The sequence below is a fragment of the Oratosquilla oratoria genome, chromosome 3 (genome assembly GCF_046742065.1).
Source record: "Oratosquilla oratoria isolate Oo_2021 chromosome 3, ASM4674206v1, whole genome shotgun sequence".
NCBI classification, from domain to species: Eukaryota; Metazoa; Arthropoda; class Malacostraca; order Stomatopoda; family Squillidae; genus Oratosquilla; species Oratosquilla oratoria.
This window is the reverse complement of record NC_134779.1, coordinates 15,078,627-15,096,584: the sequence shown is the minus strand read 5'-3', so window position 1 is coordinate 15,096,584 and position 17,958 is coordinate 15,078,627. Positions and strand designations below refer to the sequence as shown.

The window sequence follows — 17,958 nt, the reverse complement described above, 5'->3', positions numbered from 1 at the left end:
TTTTCTCAGTTATCAATTCCCGTATCTCAAATATCTTATTTCCGACATATTGTATACCGGTATTTATAAATCCACATTTTATTAAATTAATTATGCATGTCCATCAATATTTTTTATAACATTTACCATCTCACTTCTCAGTGTTCGACATTTTCTGTCACCAACAGTGTGGTTTGTTTCTGGATATCTAAATCTCATGCAGTTTATACATTTCTTGACAATCGCAGTGTATTTATCAGATCTGTGTCTCTCTCCGCAATATTTATAGAATGGTTTTTCATTATTTACTTTAGCTGCACAGAATTTTTCTACGTATCCATCCATACCTTTGGCAACAAGTATTTACCCAGAATTTATATTTCACATTATAGACTCCCCATTCTAACTTGATCTTATCACCTTTATCACGAATAAATTTTCTATCAGGATCACATCTAAGACTAAAATGTACTGTATTAGCTGCTAGTTTACTAAAAACGAGAGCTACTTTATGTCCAACGTCAACATCCTTCAAAAAATCGTTTCTCTCAATCATAGTATTTATTATCTCACCTTTATACATATTATAAATAATGATTTTAGGACTCAGCAACTTTTTCTTTTTCACATTCTTCGTTGTTAAATCATTCACTGCATTTAATTTCGTCATGGCTTCATTCATCTCATCCGCAGACGAAAAATTCATCACGATCTTCTTATCTGAAAATATATCCGTAGTACAGTATACCTTAAAAAAGCGTTCGCTACCTTCACCTCCGCCTCTTATTTCCAATTTATCAGCTTACTCAAAAATGACTAAAATCTTCTCAACTGGCTTCGCCACTCTTTTTATTACATCCATATATGTCGGGCACATGAACTCTCCTAGTGCTTCTACACAATCTGTAATATTTTTTTCTGACTTTTTTATTTTATCTTCCATTACTTCATAAAAATCCTTCTGGATTTTTATATTCTTAAATTCTACTGCACAAGAATCACACGGCCAGTTTAATTAACTTAGGAATATTAGTTAACTTCACACCCTCTTAGCCCACACATTCTATATGCGCCCAACAACGAGCAACGAGAAACACGTCCTTCAGCCCCTTGTAAGGAGAAAGAAGGTGTGCAAGGGTAAGAAAATGTCTAGCAAGCTTGCACAACCAAGGAGACCACGCCGCCTGTGAATGTAGTGACAAATTGACGTATATGTATATGGACGATTTTCACACACGCACACACTTCTTTCCTGTATACTACAATTAGGTAAACACACATGTATGTACGCATATGAAGACATCCTGACAGGTTGTAAGAGGAATAGATGGAAAACACACAAATAGAAAAAAAAAATCGTTCCTCGACTACTTTCGCTCTGTGGTACCTTCAAAAGGAATGGACTAAAGAGTATAGACTACCTAGGACAAACCATCCACTCGCGAGGGATCGGCTTCTGTGGGAGGGATAGAGAAGTCTGTAGGAAAATTAAACGATAATACTAAAAGAGGGCTATTGCTACTGAATACTTTTAAGGAATATATTTATTAGGGCTTGTATTGTGGCTCAAAAGGCATGTGATAGGAGACTTGGTCTTCGAGGCTTGCATCTATAATTTATATCAACCAAAAGCGGGGAAAATGGTCGGAGACATAGTTGCAAGGAAAGGTAAAAATACATATTTTTTCAGTGAGAGATAAACTGATATAAGATATAGTATGAGAAGAAGTTAGAAAAAACATGTGTATATGTTTGTGCATCTGGACGTAACTTTATCCGTGGGAAGTGTGTGCCTACAATATGCGAGTCGAAATCACTTCCTGTATGTAACAGAGGCGCAACTGACAAATACTCTGTACAGTGAGGTCTGGGTGTGATGTGTCTGATCAGATGTTTGTGTTTGGTGTCCTGTCTTTCTAGGTGGCTCGTGTGTAGTTTAAGTCTGTGTTGGTTGATTGGACGTGATAAATCAGACTGCGACATTCTGAATCCCTAGTATGATGATAGACCCAGTGAACTGTCCTTCTAGCCTTTCACTCTCCACACATTTTATATTTTCATAAATATTTTTTCTGCTTTGAAAGAAGCACCACAGTGCGAAAATAGTCGAGGAATATACGTGTTTTATATGTGTGTTTTCCTCTATTTCTCTTACACCCTGTCAGGGCGTCTTCATAATATACTGAATATCATACTTTACATAATAAAACTTACTTTAATATATTAAACGTTCTAGTAAAAATATACATGGAATGAAAAGTACAAAAAGTCAATCCCATGATGAATTGGACCCCTCCCCTCGAAAAAAAAAAAAAAATCCCCCAATCCCAAATATATAATAAAAAGTATAATAATCAAGACTGTAAACAGGTTCGAATAGATAAAACTGACAAAAATCTCTCGACTCAGGAAAGTAGAACATTCCTCTCTCATGAAGACAAATTAAAAAAAAAAAAAAACATCCCAATGTAAAGCCATAACACTATTCAAATCTAAGTTTGAACGATGGAACACTTCGAAATGGTTTCTGAAATATATAATTTGTTCCATAAATTAATGCATCTACGGGTATGTATCTGGGTTATTGGCTGCATGTTATTGCGGCAAAGTAGCATGCAGCTGATACTTTAGGGTCTAAATGGGGCGCCCCTACGGACCAGAGGCACACATAATTTTGTCTGCGATAGAAGAAGACTGTTCATAGAAAAATTATGACACTTTTATTATACTGCAACTGTCCCTCCGTTATGCTGTCCCCCAACCCCTTGTTACTGTCCTGTACCGTTTCTCTGAATATTCATTTCCTTTTTTCGCTTACCCCGTGGTGGGGGAATAGAATGCTGCCACTAAGTTTTCCCACTTGGATCGTACGAGGCGACAAAAAACGGGATGGGGATAGGACTAGGAATCCTGCTACCTGTAGCCACATAGGGGACATAAAAATAAAAATAAGAGGATCTAGGAGTTTTCCAACCAGTACCCTAAGGTTTGGGTCTTTTAATGTGCGTGGATGTGGTACAGATGAGAGTAAAAGGGAAGAGATAGGCAGTATGTTTGTGAGAAGAAAGATGGATGTGTTGGCATTGAGTGAAACTAAGTTGAGAGGGAGGGGCGAGTGTGAGTTTGGGAGTGTAGTTGGAAGGTTCTCATGAATGAACAGAGGACGAGAGAGAGAAGGGATGGCTATACTAGTAAGTGAAGAGATAGGTAAGCTTGTAGTGGAGTGGAAAAAGGTTTCTTCAAGGTTGATGTGGATGAAGGTGAAACTGGGAAGGGAGATGTGGGTTTCTGTAAGTGCGTATGGGCCTGGTAGTGAGAAGAGCGTAGAGGAAAGGAAGGTTTTTTGGGTGGATTTAAATTAGTGCATAGAGGGATTAGGGAGAAATATCAATGTAGTTGTACTGGGAAACCTTAACGCTAGAGTAGGAAATTAACCAATAGACGGAGTGCTTGGGAAGTATGAAGTTCCAGGAAAAAATTGTAGTGGAGAGTTGATGGAGGAGAGGTGTCTCGAGAGTTGATGATACCAAATACAGTGCTTAGGAAGAAAGTCAAGCATAAATACACATGGGAGAGGGTGGTGGATGGAAGGGTGGCAGATAGAGCGTTAATGGACTATATAGTGGTAACCAGGAGTATAGTAGCAAGAGTTAAGGATGTACATGTTCTAAGGGGAGAGAGTGGGGGAATATCAGATCATTTTTTCGTGAAAAGTAAGTTGAGAGTGGAGAATGGGTGGAGAAAGAAGAAAGGGGCAGAAGGCAGGGAGAAAGAAAAGGAGTGTAAGAAGAAGCTGAGAGAGAGGAGTGGGAGGAAATGAAGGATAGAATAGAACTAGGAGTGGAGGAGGAATGGGGATGGTTCAAGGAGGGAATCACAAGGTGTACAAAGATGGTGTGTGGAACAAGGAGGACGGGAGGAAATAAAAGGAAAGGTAGTGAGTGATGGGATGAAGAAGCGAAGAAGGGTGTAGAAGAGAAGAAGCAGGTTTTCATAGATTGGTTACAAATTAGGACGAGGGAATCGTATGAGAGGTACAAAGTAAAGAGAAGAGAAGTAAAATTTAAGGTAAAGGAGGCAAAGAGGAGAGCATATGTGAAATGGGGTAAGAGTATGCCAGAAGATTTTGAGAATTATAAAAAAAAAATGGAAAGAAATTAAGAGAGGAAGAGGAAGCGAATCAAGTATAGAAGAAAAGGTAAAAGGTGCAGATGGAGAGATGATAATGGAAGAGAAGGCAGTGAGAGGAAGGTGGGCAGAGTATTTTAGGGAGTTGCTGAATGTGAAGGAGGATAGGGAGGGGAAAAGAAAGCAGCTGTTAAGATGATGAGAGCAGGCATCTGGGTTGGATGGATGCTATGCAGAATGTCTGAAGAAAGGAGGTACAGTGATGGTGGACTGGCTGGTGAGGTTATTTAATATTTGTTTAAGAGAGGATAAAGTGCCGAAGGACTGGAGGAGTGCCTGTATAGTTCCATTTTACAAGGGAAAAGGGGACAAGTGTGAGTGTAGTAGTTTCAGAGGGATCAGCTTGTTGAGTGTAGTTGGGAAGGCTTATGGTAGGGTCTTGATTGAGAGAATTAGGAGAGGAACAGAGGGAGTAATTGGTGAGGAACAGTGTGGGTTTAGGACAGGTAGGGGTTGTGTAGATCAGATTTTTGTGGTAAGACAGATATGTGAGAAAGCTATAGGAAAAGGTAAGAATGTTTTTTGGGATTTTATGGATCTGGAAAAGGCTTATGACAGGGTAGACAGGAAGGCACTGTGGGGGGTTGTGCAGATATATGGGATTGAAGGAAAGTTAAGAGCAGTCAAGAGTTTTTTTTTTTTTTTTTCTTTCTTTTTTTTTTCTTTTACAAGAGTAGTAGAGCTTGCGTTAGGATTAGAAATGGAGAGAGTGAGTGGTTTGAGGGAAAAGGTAGGACTTCGTCAGGGATGTGTTATATCGCCTTGGCTGTTCAATTTATACATGGATGGGGTGGTGCGAGAGGTGGATGCAAGGGTAGTGGGTCGGGGATTGGAGATGGTTAAAGAAAATGGAGAAAAGTGGGAGATAAGCAAGCTGTTGTTTGCTGACGACACTGCACTTGTAGCAGGATCAGAGGAGGGATTGAGGAAGTTTGTGACAGAGTTTGAGATTGGTGTGTGTAAGAAGGAAGTTGAAAATAAATGTGGGTAAAAGTAAGGTGATGAGATGTACAAGGGGAGAGAGTGGCAGCAGACTAGAAGCGAGTATTAAGGAAGAGAGACTGGAGGAAGTGGATAGTTTTAGATACTTGGGTGCGAATGTGGCAGGAAAGGGAGGAGTGGGGGATGGAGGTAGAGTGTAGATTGAGAGAAGCAAGTAAATGCCTTGGTGGATTAAAAAGTGTAAGGAGAAATAGACATTTGGGAATGGATGCTAAGAGGAGATTGTATGAAGGAGTGATTGTGCCGACAGCACTGAAAGGGGTAGAAACATGGAACATAAAAGAGGAAGAAAGAGTTTGAATGTGTTTGAGATGAAATGTCTGAGAAGTATGATAGGGGTTACTAGGCTAGAGAGAGTGAGAAATGAGTTGAGGAGGAGAACAGGGGTGGAAAGGGAGTTGGGAGATAGGGTTGATGAAAGAGTATTGGGATGGTTGGGACACATGGAAGTGAAGAAAGATTAGTAAAAGAGGTGTGGAAGGCAGAGGTGGAAGGAGTGAACATGAGGGGGTGTCCTAGGATGAGATGGATGGATAGGGTAAAAGGGGCATTGGGAAAGAAAGGAATGTCTGTTGAGGAAGGACAGGAGAGGACAGAAGATAGGGGTGAATGGAGAAGGGTTGTGTATGAATGATGCTGTGATGCATGAGGGGGAGTGGGTGGGGGATGAGGGGTGAGGGAGTATGTATGAGAAATAAATTTATGCAACCCGAAGGGATTTCTCCCAGTCTTCTCCTTTTCTGCATGAGGGGACGGAGGGGAGGGGGTCGCCGAATTAATGAAGCGGCTTATTACTCCCCCAATAACCCACATAATAAACTTGTCTATTGGTTCAGGATCTATCCCAAGCGACATGAAAAGGGCTCGGGTAACACCTTTTTATAAGAAAAACGCAAAAACTGAGGCAGGTAACTATAGGCCTGTTTCAATTCTAGGTATTATTTCCAAGGTTTTGGAACGTATCGTATACAATCAGTTAGATACCTACCTCAGGGAACGTAATCTACTATACGGTATGCAATCTGGTTTTAGAACGAATTACACAACAGACACCAGCTTAATATACCTTTACGATCTGATCAAACAGGAATGCGACAGAGGTAATTACTCGGGTTTAGTCTTGTTGGATCTACAAAAGGCATTTGATACAGTGGAACATGATATTTTATTAAAAAAAAAACTTCAAGCATTAGGAGTGGCGAATATTGGCTGGTTCAAGTCCTACCTCACAGGTCGCAAACAACTAGTACAGGTAAATGAAGCCTGCTCAGGTGACAGAGAGATAACATGTGGTGTACCACAAGGTTCAATTCTGGGACCACTGCTGTTCCTGGTCTATATTAACGACATGCCAGGTGCGGTGAACTGTTACTTCTATTTGCAGACGACTCCGCTCTAATTGTCTCAGGTAGGGACCCAATTGAAGTAGAGGAGAAACCGAGTGTCGAACTGTCATCGGTCCAGGACTGGCTCATAGAAAATAGGCTGTCTTTACACCTCGGTAAACCGGAAAGTATTGTCTTCGCATCAAAACCCAACCTCAGGAAACACAACGATGTACAGGTCAGATGTGGGGTTGATGTCTTGGAGTCAAAACAAGAGGTAACCTATCTTGGAATACCCTTAGATCAGTCCCTCTCAGGGAATGCCATAACGGATAAGATTGTATCCAAGTGTTCACATAAAGTCAAATTTTTGTACAGAAAAGCCAGAAATTTTGACCTGGAAACAAAGAAGCTTCTGGTCTCAGCCTTGTTACAACATCACTTTGATTACGCTTGTAGCTCTTGGTACAGTAGTCTGAGCAGGAAAAAAAACAGTCCCGGCTACAGGTTACACAAAATAAGATAATTAGATTCATACTAAATTTACCTCAACGTAGTCATATTGGTATTGAAGAATTTAGCAAGGTAGGAATGTTACCTGTAAAATATCGTGTCCAGCAGCTGAAACTAAACCAGGTTTACAATGTCGTTCATAATTCTGCTTCCTCATATGTGAGCTGTAATTTTACATTATCGGCTGAGAACCGAACCCGGAACAGTCAAGAGTCTCTTATTGTACCTCATCCAGGTCCCTTCACCAAAAACAGTTTTCACTTCACAGGTGCTCAACTATGGAACTCACTACCTGTGTCCATTAAGAAGTCAAATAGCAAGGTTACCTTCAAGAAAAAAGTCAAGGGTTACTATGTCTCGCTATGGACAGAGAGCCTTGATTTTGTGTACTACTAGCTTAGTGAGGGATACCTGATTCCATGAGTAATACCATCCAAATATGCGTTCACTCATAACTGTTCTGACCTCCCCCCTTTTTTTGTTCTTTGGAAGTTTAGTTTAGTATAACAATGATTGATGTTTACAAATTGGTTTCCACCTTTGTTTTGCCAGTCATAATATGGTATACGTCTCAGGTAGGGTCCGAGAACAGTTATGATCAAACCTTTTTCCTCGTTCTCCTTGTTGTTTTACTCATTCGAGTACTGGTCCCCTGTACCCTACCTCTGGTGCTTCAGGTTATAATGTACTACTCCCTAGTGCTCATACTAATTGCCCACTCCGTCCTGAGATTCAGGTTAAATGTTAGATTTAATTAATATGTGACCCTAGCTGCAGTGTAGCATTCACTATAACTACATGTTGTTACAGATGTTTATTAATATTGTAGTATATCATTAACGGTACTACTCTGATATAGTACTCACTCATACGTGTTGATACAGCTGTAGAATAATGCAGTATATCATTAATGGTACTACTCTGATATAGTATTCACTCATACTGTTTTGTTACAGTTTAACATTATTTTGTTGTTCCTTTGCTTAATGCAATGTTCCTTTTTGTGATGGTGCTCAAATTTTTGGTCTCAATATTCCTATGTGTACAAACATTTTAGTAATATTAGCAAAACTATAACAATGTATATGTATCATATGTGTTCTGACTGGTATTACTCATGATTGTCTCTGGTCCCCTTAACCCCCTACGTATGTTGTCAGTGTGACTTAGTGTAGAATAACAATCTGATGAGGACCACAATGGAAATAAGCGTACATGCTTTTTGTGTTTCTCTCGGCAATTTGCATTTATTATTCCGAACTATGTGTTCTTGTCATTATTTGCACTTCATGTACATTGATTCATTGCCAAATAAAGTCTATCTATCTTTGCTGTGGATGTGCTGTCTTGCGACACTGCTTGTGACACAGGGCAGTGGACAAGATGCAGGAATGACCCGTCATCCAGGAGGTGCCAAGATAAGAGGGAGGGAGGAGGGTGGAAGGGGAATGGAATGAGTGGGAGTGGTTTCTATGCCTTTGTCTTTTGGTTACATTCCGTGTAAGGGGGGAAAAGCCTTTGGTATATGTATATGTGAAAACCTTTCCTAAATGAATCAAGTCAGTCTGGCTTCTTTGTTGTTGTTTTTTTCAATATGTTCTCTAACAGATCCTGTCATTTGTTCATTTCTTTTTCTGTTCTATAAATAACTATTATGCCTCCTCTTTTTTTCGCTTTTCTGAGGAATAATGATCATGTTTCCTTATATATCTTATCAACTAGCCTTGATGTCTCTCTTGTTGCCACCATTTGTGTTCTCTAAATTTTCTTATACACATTTTGTTATATTGTACCATTATTGCGTATTCCAATGCCAATGAAACTAGATAAATATACTACTACTACTTCAGTACTCATGTTTACTACTGTATTATCCCTGTGTTATACTTTGATACACTAACATCATTAAAAAAAATCTTGGTAAATGTGCACACCTTTGTAAAGACTGTTTGTGCAAAATGATTCGTTAACAGAAAGAAAATTAAAGTTCTTTGGATGTTTAAAGGGAAATTGTATTTAAACCAATGCGCTAAAGCTCACCTGTGATGTCATCCTCGTTCCGTTTTTCTATTGGCTATTGCCATCTGCTGCTTTCAAAGATGGCGGATTTTCCCTATCGATATTAGGATGTGTTGTGCGGAGTGACTTTACAAGAAAATGGCTAATTCTGAAGTACAAACAGACGATTTAACGATTCACATCCACGAAGGTAAATTTCTGGAACTGTACAGGTTATGATATAAGGCCTAGGTTCTTTGCAATATGTGAATAAGGTGGACGTTCCAATTATGCTTTTACGCTTCTCGAGTGTTGGAAGTTTTGGAACATCTTAAAATCTCCATAGTCGATATTGTTGTAAAAGGTTGACAACAAACGAATAATCAAAATGACCTCATTGTCATGTAAAACACACAGAATTTGTAGCATGTCTTAGGTGTTTTATTTGCCACATTATAGGTTTTTCCGTCACTTGCAATGAAAGACGGTGTGGGAGGATTCATGTTGATAAAAGCAAATGACAAATTAGACCTCGGCTGTAACAGCTAATAACAGTATAGGAGGGTTGTAATTGCCTGGGTAATTCATCACGTCTTGTCAATTAACATTGTGGCGCAATTAATACATAGCGTAATTTGGTAATATTCCTTCAGGATTTCTGTTGTCAGAAGGTATCATTGCTTGTTCGATTTACGCAAATAATGTTTCACGTAGTTTAGGCCTTGGGAATTTAATTCCTTTGGAGTTTGGTATCATCATCATGTAATGGAGAAGAGAAATTGTAGTGATTTTAGCTAAGACGAATTGTTGTACTCCCTTCCATAATATAATAGAATATTCCTTTGTAATTGGGATTGTACATTAGTATAATATGGGGCATTTAGTTGGAGATACTAACTGGAATTCTTGAGAGTCATTAGTTAATCAGCTTTATTTATCTGTAGTCTTTATTGGAAGGTTAATCTTCAGTTCCATGGCCATGCTGTACTACATATGAAACCAACAAGAACCCATACAGGCTGATGACAGTAGTCCTAGTAATAAATATACCACATGTATATAATTTTTGTCCATATTATTGTTTCTGCTGTTCCCCCATTTGTCCCAGAATTCACCCATACTTAAATTAAAAACCATTCCAGAAATCTATGACTGAAGAAATATTGATTCTTTAAACCTAAGCAGTTGTATTTTTGTCACCAATTGTTTTATTACCCATGTAATATGAAGATAATGAAGTAGTTTTCCATCATTCATTACTCTTAAAATATATATATGTGTGTGTGTGTGTGTATACACACATATATGATAAATTTTGTATATATATCTATATACCAAAAGGCTTCTTCCTAGTTCCTTGTGGATGAAGGGCCCTCCCTGCTCCCCTCCCCTAGCCACTGCCTGGGTCAGAAGCAATGCAGCAAGACACAACAGTTGTACATACATACATATACCAAAGGCTTTTTTCCCCTTTACATGGGAGGTAGCCAAAAGACAAAGGCATAGAAACCACTCCCACTCATTTCATCCCTAATACACTCCACTCCCCTCCACCCTCTTCCCTCCCTCTTATCTTGGCACCTCCTGGATGATGGGTCATCCCTGCATCTTGTCCACTGCCCTGGGTTAGAAGCAGTGTCGCAAGACACAGCACATCCACAGCAAGGCTGCTTCATTAATTCAGTGGCCCCCCTCTCCATCCCCTCATGCAGAAAATGAGGAGACTGGGAGAAATCCCTTCGGGTTGCATAAATTTATTTATCATACATACTCCCTCACTCCTCATCCCCCACCCACTCCCCATCATGCATCACAGCATCATCCATACACAACCCTTCTCCATTCACCCCTATCTTCTGTCCTCTCCTGTCCTTCCTCAACAAACATTCTTCTCTTTCCCAATGCCCCTTTTACCCCATCCATCCATCTCATCCTAGGACACCCCCTCATGTTCACTCCTTCCACCTCTGCCTTCCACACCTCTTTTACTAATCTTTCTTCACTTCCATGTGTCCCAACCATCCCAATACTCTTTCATCAACCCTATCTCCCAACTCCCTTTCCACCCCTGTTCTCCTCCTCACCTCCTCATTTCTCACTCTATTTAGCCTAGTAACCCCTATTATACTTCTCAGACATTTCATCTCAAACACATTCAAACTCCTCTCTTCCTCTCTTATGTTCCATGTTTCTACCCCTTTCAGTGCTGTCGGCACAATCACTCCTTCATACAATCTCCTCTTAGCATCCATTCCCAAATGTCTATTTTTCATTATACTTTTTAATCCACCAAGGCATTTACTCACTTCTCTCAATCTACATTATACCTCCATCCCCACTCCTCTCTCTCCTGCCACATTCACACCCAAGTATCTAAAACTATCCACTTCCTCCAGTCTCTCTCACTTGATACTCCCAGTCTGCTGCTACTCTCTCTCCTTGTCCATCTCATCATCTTACATTTACCCACATTTATTTTTAACTTCTTACACACACCAATCTCAAACTCTGTCACTAACTTCCTCAATCCCTCCTCTGATCCTGCTACAAGTGCAGTGTCGTCAGCAAACAACAGCTTGCTTATCTCCCACTTTTCTCCATTTTCTTTAACCATCTCCAACCCCCTACCCACTATCCTTGCATTCACCTCTCGCACCACCCCATCCATGTATAGATTGAACAGCTAGGGTGGCATAACACATCCCTGACAAAATCCCACCTTTACCTCAAACCATTCGCTCTCTCCATTTCTAATCCTAACACAAACTCTACTTCTCTTGTAAAAACTCTTGACTGTTCTTAACAGCTTTCCTCCTATCCCATATATCTGCAGTACCTCCCACAGTGCCTTCCTGTCTACCCTGTCATAAGCCTTTTCGAAATCCATAAAAGCCCAAAAATCATCCTTACCTCTTCCTATAGCTTTCTCACATATCTGTCTTACCACAAAAATCTGATCTACACAATCCCTACCTGTCCTAAACCCACACTGTTCCTCACCAATTACTCCCTCTGTTCCTCTCCTAATCCTCTCAATCAAGACCCTACCACAAGCCTTCCCAATTACACTTAAAAAGCTGATCTCTCTGAAACTACATTCACACTTGTCCCCCTCTCCCTTGTAAAGTGGAACTATACAGCCACTCCTCCAGTCCTCCGGCACTCTACCCTCTCTTAAACAAACAATTACTCAAGGGATTCATTATTTCTTTCCTTGTTACTTCTATTTCTTTCATAGGGGGACTTTCTCCTCCCACTCGACATCTCTAAGTTGTATGTTCTCCCACGTAAACACTGATTTAAAATGTTTTTTCATAATTTCTGCCATTTCTATTTCTTCTGTACAGATGCTCCTCAACTTACATTTTAGTTACGTTCCGAACGGCCGAACGTAAGTTGAAAATTAACGTAAGTTGTTACTGTACTATACATCGGTAAATTCTATCACCGTATCTTATAAAACACCCCTAAATCATTAATTAAACACATAACATTGTAAAATAATAACATTAATTTCAAATAGATTAAATTCGAGCTACATAAATTGAGATTGTGGAGGAGGAGGGGGAGGAGGAGGAGGCAAGGCATGTTCAGTTTGTCGTCTGCGCAATGTAAACAATGGACACAGTGTCGTGCGCAAGTATCGTTTGAACTACGGAGAGCGCGGTAAACTAAAAAATTCACTCAAAAAAAATTTTTTACAATTTTTTTTTTTTACCGTCAGTTCAAACGTAAAATCGAAAAAACGTAAAACGAATGAACGTAAGTAGAGGAGCGTCTGTATATTCATTTCCTTTTTGTCATACTTTCACTAATTCTTGTTTGTTTTTCAGTTTGTTTACAAATCTATAAAATAGTTTTAGTTGATCTTTGCATTTTTCTGTGACATCCTTTTCGTATTTTCTCTTTTCTTCTCTGCGCACTTGTAAATATTGATTTCTATAACTGGTATATATTTTCCATTTTTCAGGTCTTTTGTCTTTCTTCCATTTTATCCAAGTTTTATTCCGTTTGTCTTTTAACTTGCTACATCTTTTGTTGTACCAACATTTTACATATACTTTTTCTTGTTTTTGTCTTGGAACATACTTTTCCACTCCTTCCTTATAAATTGTTGTCAAAAATTTTCAGTTCTCTTCTACTGTTGTTTCCTCCTTGTGTATCCTTTCCCAGTCAGCTTTTTGAAAAAAATTATCTTATTTTATAAAAAAAAAAAAATTCCATACATCAATCTTCCCTTTCTATATTGTTTGTTTTTCCCATGTATTTTTCTTCATTTAGTTCCAGTTCAACTACTATGTGGTCACTTTTATTTAGTGGTGTCTTATATTCAATCTTGTCCACTATTTCAGGTTTTGATGTGATTATTAGGTCCAGTCTCAATAGTTCTTCCTCATTTCTATACCTAGTATTCTCTTGTAACAATTGTGTCATTGTATACTCTATAATCATATCAAGTAGTACATTTCCCTATAGGTCGTCTCCACCCTTCACTGTCGTCTCTTCCCAGTAGATTTCTTTACAATTGAAGTCACCCATTATAACTATTCTTCCTCCATCTTCCATTATCATAGCGTTATCCTTGTGTCTTCCAAAATAATTTTTGTGTCTTTCTTCCCACGAAGCCATGTTAGGAGGCACATAATTTACCACAAACTTCCTGCTCTTGTTGTCCCTCTCCTCAATTTCCATCATAATCATCTCTATTCTTTCCATATGTAACATTCCTCACATTTATATCCTTCTTAGTCAGGAACATAACTCCACCCCCTTGTTTTACTTTTCTGTTTCTAATCCAATAATTATATGCGCCATGTCCTACACTGTTGGGTGGTAGTGGACCTTTCAATTTTGTCTCTACAATGCCCATCATGTCCGGTTCTTTTTCCTTCAGGTAATCATTCAATTCATTCAAGCCTGTTATTAATCCATCTATATTTGTGAAAGACACTTTTAATTTCCTGTTACCTCCATTCTGTTTTTCTCTACTATGAACCATTTCCTCATTTTCATATCCACTACTCTTCAATAGAATTTTTCTTTGTCTGACTCTGTTCTGTTTTTGTTTTTTCCATAGCTTCAATTATTTTTGTTTTCTCTTCCTCTCCTCTTTATTTATCTCTCTTTTTATCCATACCTGTTTGTACTGATCACTTTTTGTTAGTTTCCCTCTTTTTTGATAAGACATTCCCTGCTGTCATTTGTGACCTGAATTTAACCTTAATTGGTCTGGTGTTGTCTATACTGTATTTCCCTTGTCTATTTTCTCAATTTCTTTCCCTATATCTTGTTCTTCTTGAACTACTTTTGATACCTTGTTTACTTTTTCCTTCTCCTTTACTGTTGTAGTCCTATTAGGATTATGCTTCTCTTCCATTCCTAATATAATTATACATTTCTTTTTATCTGCTTAGTCTGTCTCATCACTTTTGTAACTGTGTCCTTAGTTCTTTCATCTGTTTCACTATATCTCTAAATTCAATTTTGTTTTTCTCTTGGACTTTTTTCAACCATTTACCTCTTTTGCTATGGACTCCTTATTCTCTTTATTATTCCTCTTTAATTCCTCATTCTCATCCTTTACTTCTCTTAACTGTCTTTTTAATTCTTTTATTTCTTTAGTTAGGTTTTGATTCTCATTGTTTAGTTCTTCCAGTTTATGAACTCTTTATATAACTATTGTTAATTGGATAAACCTAATCTCCCATGCTCCCTTCATTTTTTTTTTTTTTAGTTTCTCCTCTAAACTTACACGTGGGGGGAGGTTGTCATTGCCTTCCTCATTAAATCCATGGAAATAATCATCTTCACCTTCCATTGAGCTGCTATTATCTATATTTCTACTTTTAATACCTCTGCTCACCTGTTCAACCTCGTCTGTGTGATATGCACACCTTTTGTTGACACCCCATTCGTAACCTGCCTCATTTTCTTCCATTTTCCACAATAATGTCTCCCCTTCTTTTTCTTCACCTGCCCACCACAATATGAGATTTCATCTTCCCTACTAATACAACACAGGTACTCCCTCGTTATTGAAATCCACGACAATTGCATTTTTTTTTTTTTTTTTTTCCCAGGAGTTCCAATCTTCGCTGTCAATCCGATGTGTGTATTTACCTAGTTGTATTTTACAGGAAGGGGAGCTATACTCATGGTGTCCCGTCTCCACATCTTGTTTTATCTAGACTGTTTTTAAATTCGTGTATCGTTTTTGCACACACTACATTCTCATCTAATCTGTTCTAAATGTCTATAATCCTGTGGGGAAAGCTGTTCTTTTTCAGGTCTCTTCTATAATTGTCTTTCTTGATTTCCTTTCCATGTCCTCTTGTATCTCTACTATCCCATTTTATTAGATCCTCTCTATCAATAATTTCCATGCCTTTCATGATTCTATAAATAGTTATCAAGTCTCTCTCTCTTCTTTGCTCTAATGTCTGTAGCTCAAGTTTTGCCAGCCTCTCCTCATAAGATAGTTCTGAAAGCATTGGTGCCAATTTCGTAATTGCTCTTTGTATTCTTTCAAGTTTTGTTATACATTTTTTTGTACTTGGTGACCACGTCGTCGCTGCATACTCCAATTTTGGTCTTATCAAAGTGATTAGTATTTTCTTCACCATTTCTTCATCCAGGTATGTAAATGCCACTTTGATTGATCTTATTAAGTTATAAGTTTATTAAAAAAAATTGTTTATATGTTTCTCAGGGGACATATTCATAATAATGACTCCTAGGTCCTTCTCTTTTTCCACTTTTTTAATTTCTTCCTCTCCCAATGTATATGATCCCACTATTCTTTTTTTGCTTCTTCCAAATTCCATTATACTACACTTCTTAATATTGAATTCCATCTCCTACTTCCTACTCCATCCCCATACTTTATTGAGATCACTTTGCAGTGATTCACAATTTTCTTCAGTGTTCACTTTTTTCAACACTTTTGCATCATCTGGGAAGAAGCTTATATAACTTTCAATTCCCTCATCCATATCATTAATATACATAGCAAACATTTTTAGGTCCAGTACTGTTCCTTGTGGAACTCCACTAATCACCTCATCCCAATTGGAATGTTTGTCTCTTATCACCACTCTCATTTTTCTTTTATGCAAGAAGTCTTCCATCCACTTAAGTAGTTTGCCCTGTATTCCTCCTACAGTTTCTAATTTCTTTAGCAATTTCTTATGTGGCACCTTATCAAAAGCTTTTTTCAGGTCTAGAAAGGCACAATCAACTCATCCATCTCTTTCCTGTATTATATCTGTTAGTCTTGAATACAAACACATCAGGTATGTGCCTCCAAAAACAAGCGCTTGGAAAGAAATTGAACATAAAAAAATGCTAGATGACACAAGAAAATCACTCGATGAGATACTAATGGGTAAGGGTAATCTGGTAGTTATGGGGGACTTCAATTGCAAAGAAATTTGTTGGGACAGCATGACAGTGCAAGGAGGAGATGACTCGTGGGGCAATGTACTGCTAGATATGACCATGGAGTACACAATGACCCAATGGGTCCATGAAAACACAAGGTACAGAAATAATGAAGAGCCATCGAAACTAGATCTAATATTTACAACAGAGCCTGAAATAGTGCATAAAGTCCAGTATGAGACACCAATTGGAAAGAGTGACCATGTACTCATCGAAACTATACTAAAGGAAGAAATAGACATAGAGAGGAACGAAAAGCATAGGAAAGGAAGACTGAGGTACAACAAAACAGACTTTACAAAACTAAAGACATTCTTCCGGAATGCAAACTGGGAAATATTTTACAGGGAAGAAACAGCAGTGGAAGAGAAATGGAATATATTGATGGAAAACTACAATGAAGGGGTAAACAGGCATGTACCAAGACAAAAGCGAGAGAGAGAGTACATTAAATGTTGGTTCAACAAAAGATGCAGTGAGGCAAAAGACAGAAGGGACAAAGCTTGGAAAAAGTGGAGAAAAGACAAAAAACAAAGCAAATGGCAAATTTATGTTAACTATAGAAATGAGTATGTTAATGTGAGAAGAGAGGAGAAAAGGAACCATGAGAAGGATATTATAGACAAATGCAAAGAGCAACCCAAACTATTCTATCGGTATGTGAATGGTAAACTTAAAAACAAACAGGAATTGGTGAAACTATGCCAAGGAAACATAGAATACACAGAAGATTTAGAGATGGCCGAAGTCATGAACAATCACTTTAAATCTGTTTTCACCAGAGAGAAAATACCGAATTGTGACATAGACAAAAACAAGAAATCTCCCCTCATGAATGAGTTTACAGCATCACTAAAGGAAATATCAGAACATTTATCAAGGCTGGATGTCAGAAAATCACATGGCCCGGACGGTATTGCAAATTGGATTCTAAAGGAGTGCAAAGAAGAACTAACAGACAAAATACACATCTTAATAAACAGCTCACTCAAAGAAGGAAAGATACCCGAGGACTGGAAAAACGCTAACATTGTACCAATACACAAAGGAGGAAACAAAGAAGAACCCACCAACTATAGGCCAGTATCACTAACAAGCACCATTGCCAAAATTTGTGAGAAAATAATCAAGAATAGATGGGTAAAACATCTGGAAGACAATGACATATTAAACCCAAGACAATTCGGATTCAGACAAGGAAGATCATGCTCCACAAACTTAATATGCTTTTACTCAAGACTAATAGACATAGTGCAAGAAAGAAATGGATGGGCTGATTGTGCATTCCTAGACTTGCAAAAAGCCTTTGACAAAGTACCACACAGAAAACTACTAAAAAAACTGGAACACATAGGAGGAATACAGGGAAACCTACTAAAATGGATAGAGGACTTTCTGACTGGTAGAAAGATGAGAGTAGTGCTCAGAGAAAAATATTCAGACTGGAAAGAGGTGATCAGTGGAGTACCGCAAGGATCTGTGCTGGCACCAATAATGTTTGCTATCTATATGA

The 17,958-nt window shown here is 38.4% G+C and overlaps 2 protein-coding genes across 2 annotated transcripts in view; one reads left to right on the top strand and one right to left on the bottom strand.

Annotated features, from left to right (window-relative positions):
• LOC143020725 (arylsulfatase A-like) overlaps window positions 1-9,207 on the bottom strand; it is a 46,658-nt gene extending 37,451 nt beyond the window's left edge. Inside the window, exon 1 of the mRNA XM_076177425.1 lies at window positions 9,048-9,207. Within this exon, the coding sequence (XP_076033540.1) occupies window positions 9,048-9,059 (12 nt within the window). The 5' untranslated portion in view covers window positions 9,060-9,207. The remainder of the gene's footprint in view (window positions 1-9,047) is intronic.
• LOC143020721 (uncharacterized) overlaps window positions 9,084-17,958 on the top strand; it is a 54,815-nt gene continuing 45,940 nt past the window's right edge. Inside the window, exon 1 of the mRNA XM_076177411.1 lies at window positions 9,084-9,216. Within this exon, the coding sequence (XP_076033526.1) occupies window positions 9,165-9,216 (52 nt within the window). The 5' untranslated portion in view covers window positions 9,084-9,164. The remainder of the gene's footprint in view (window positions 9,217-17,958) is intronic.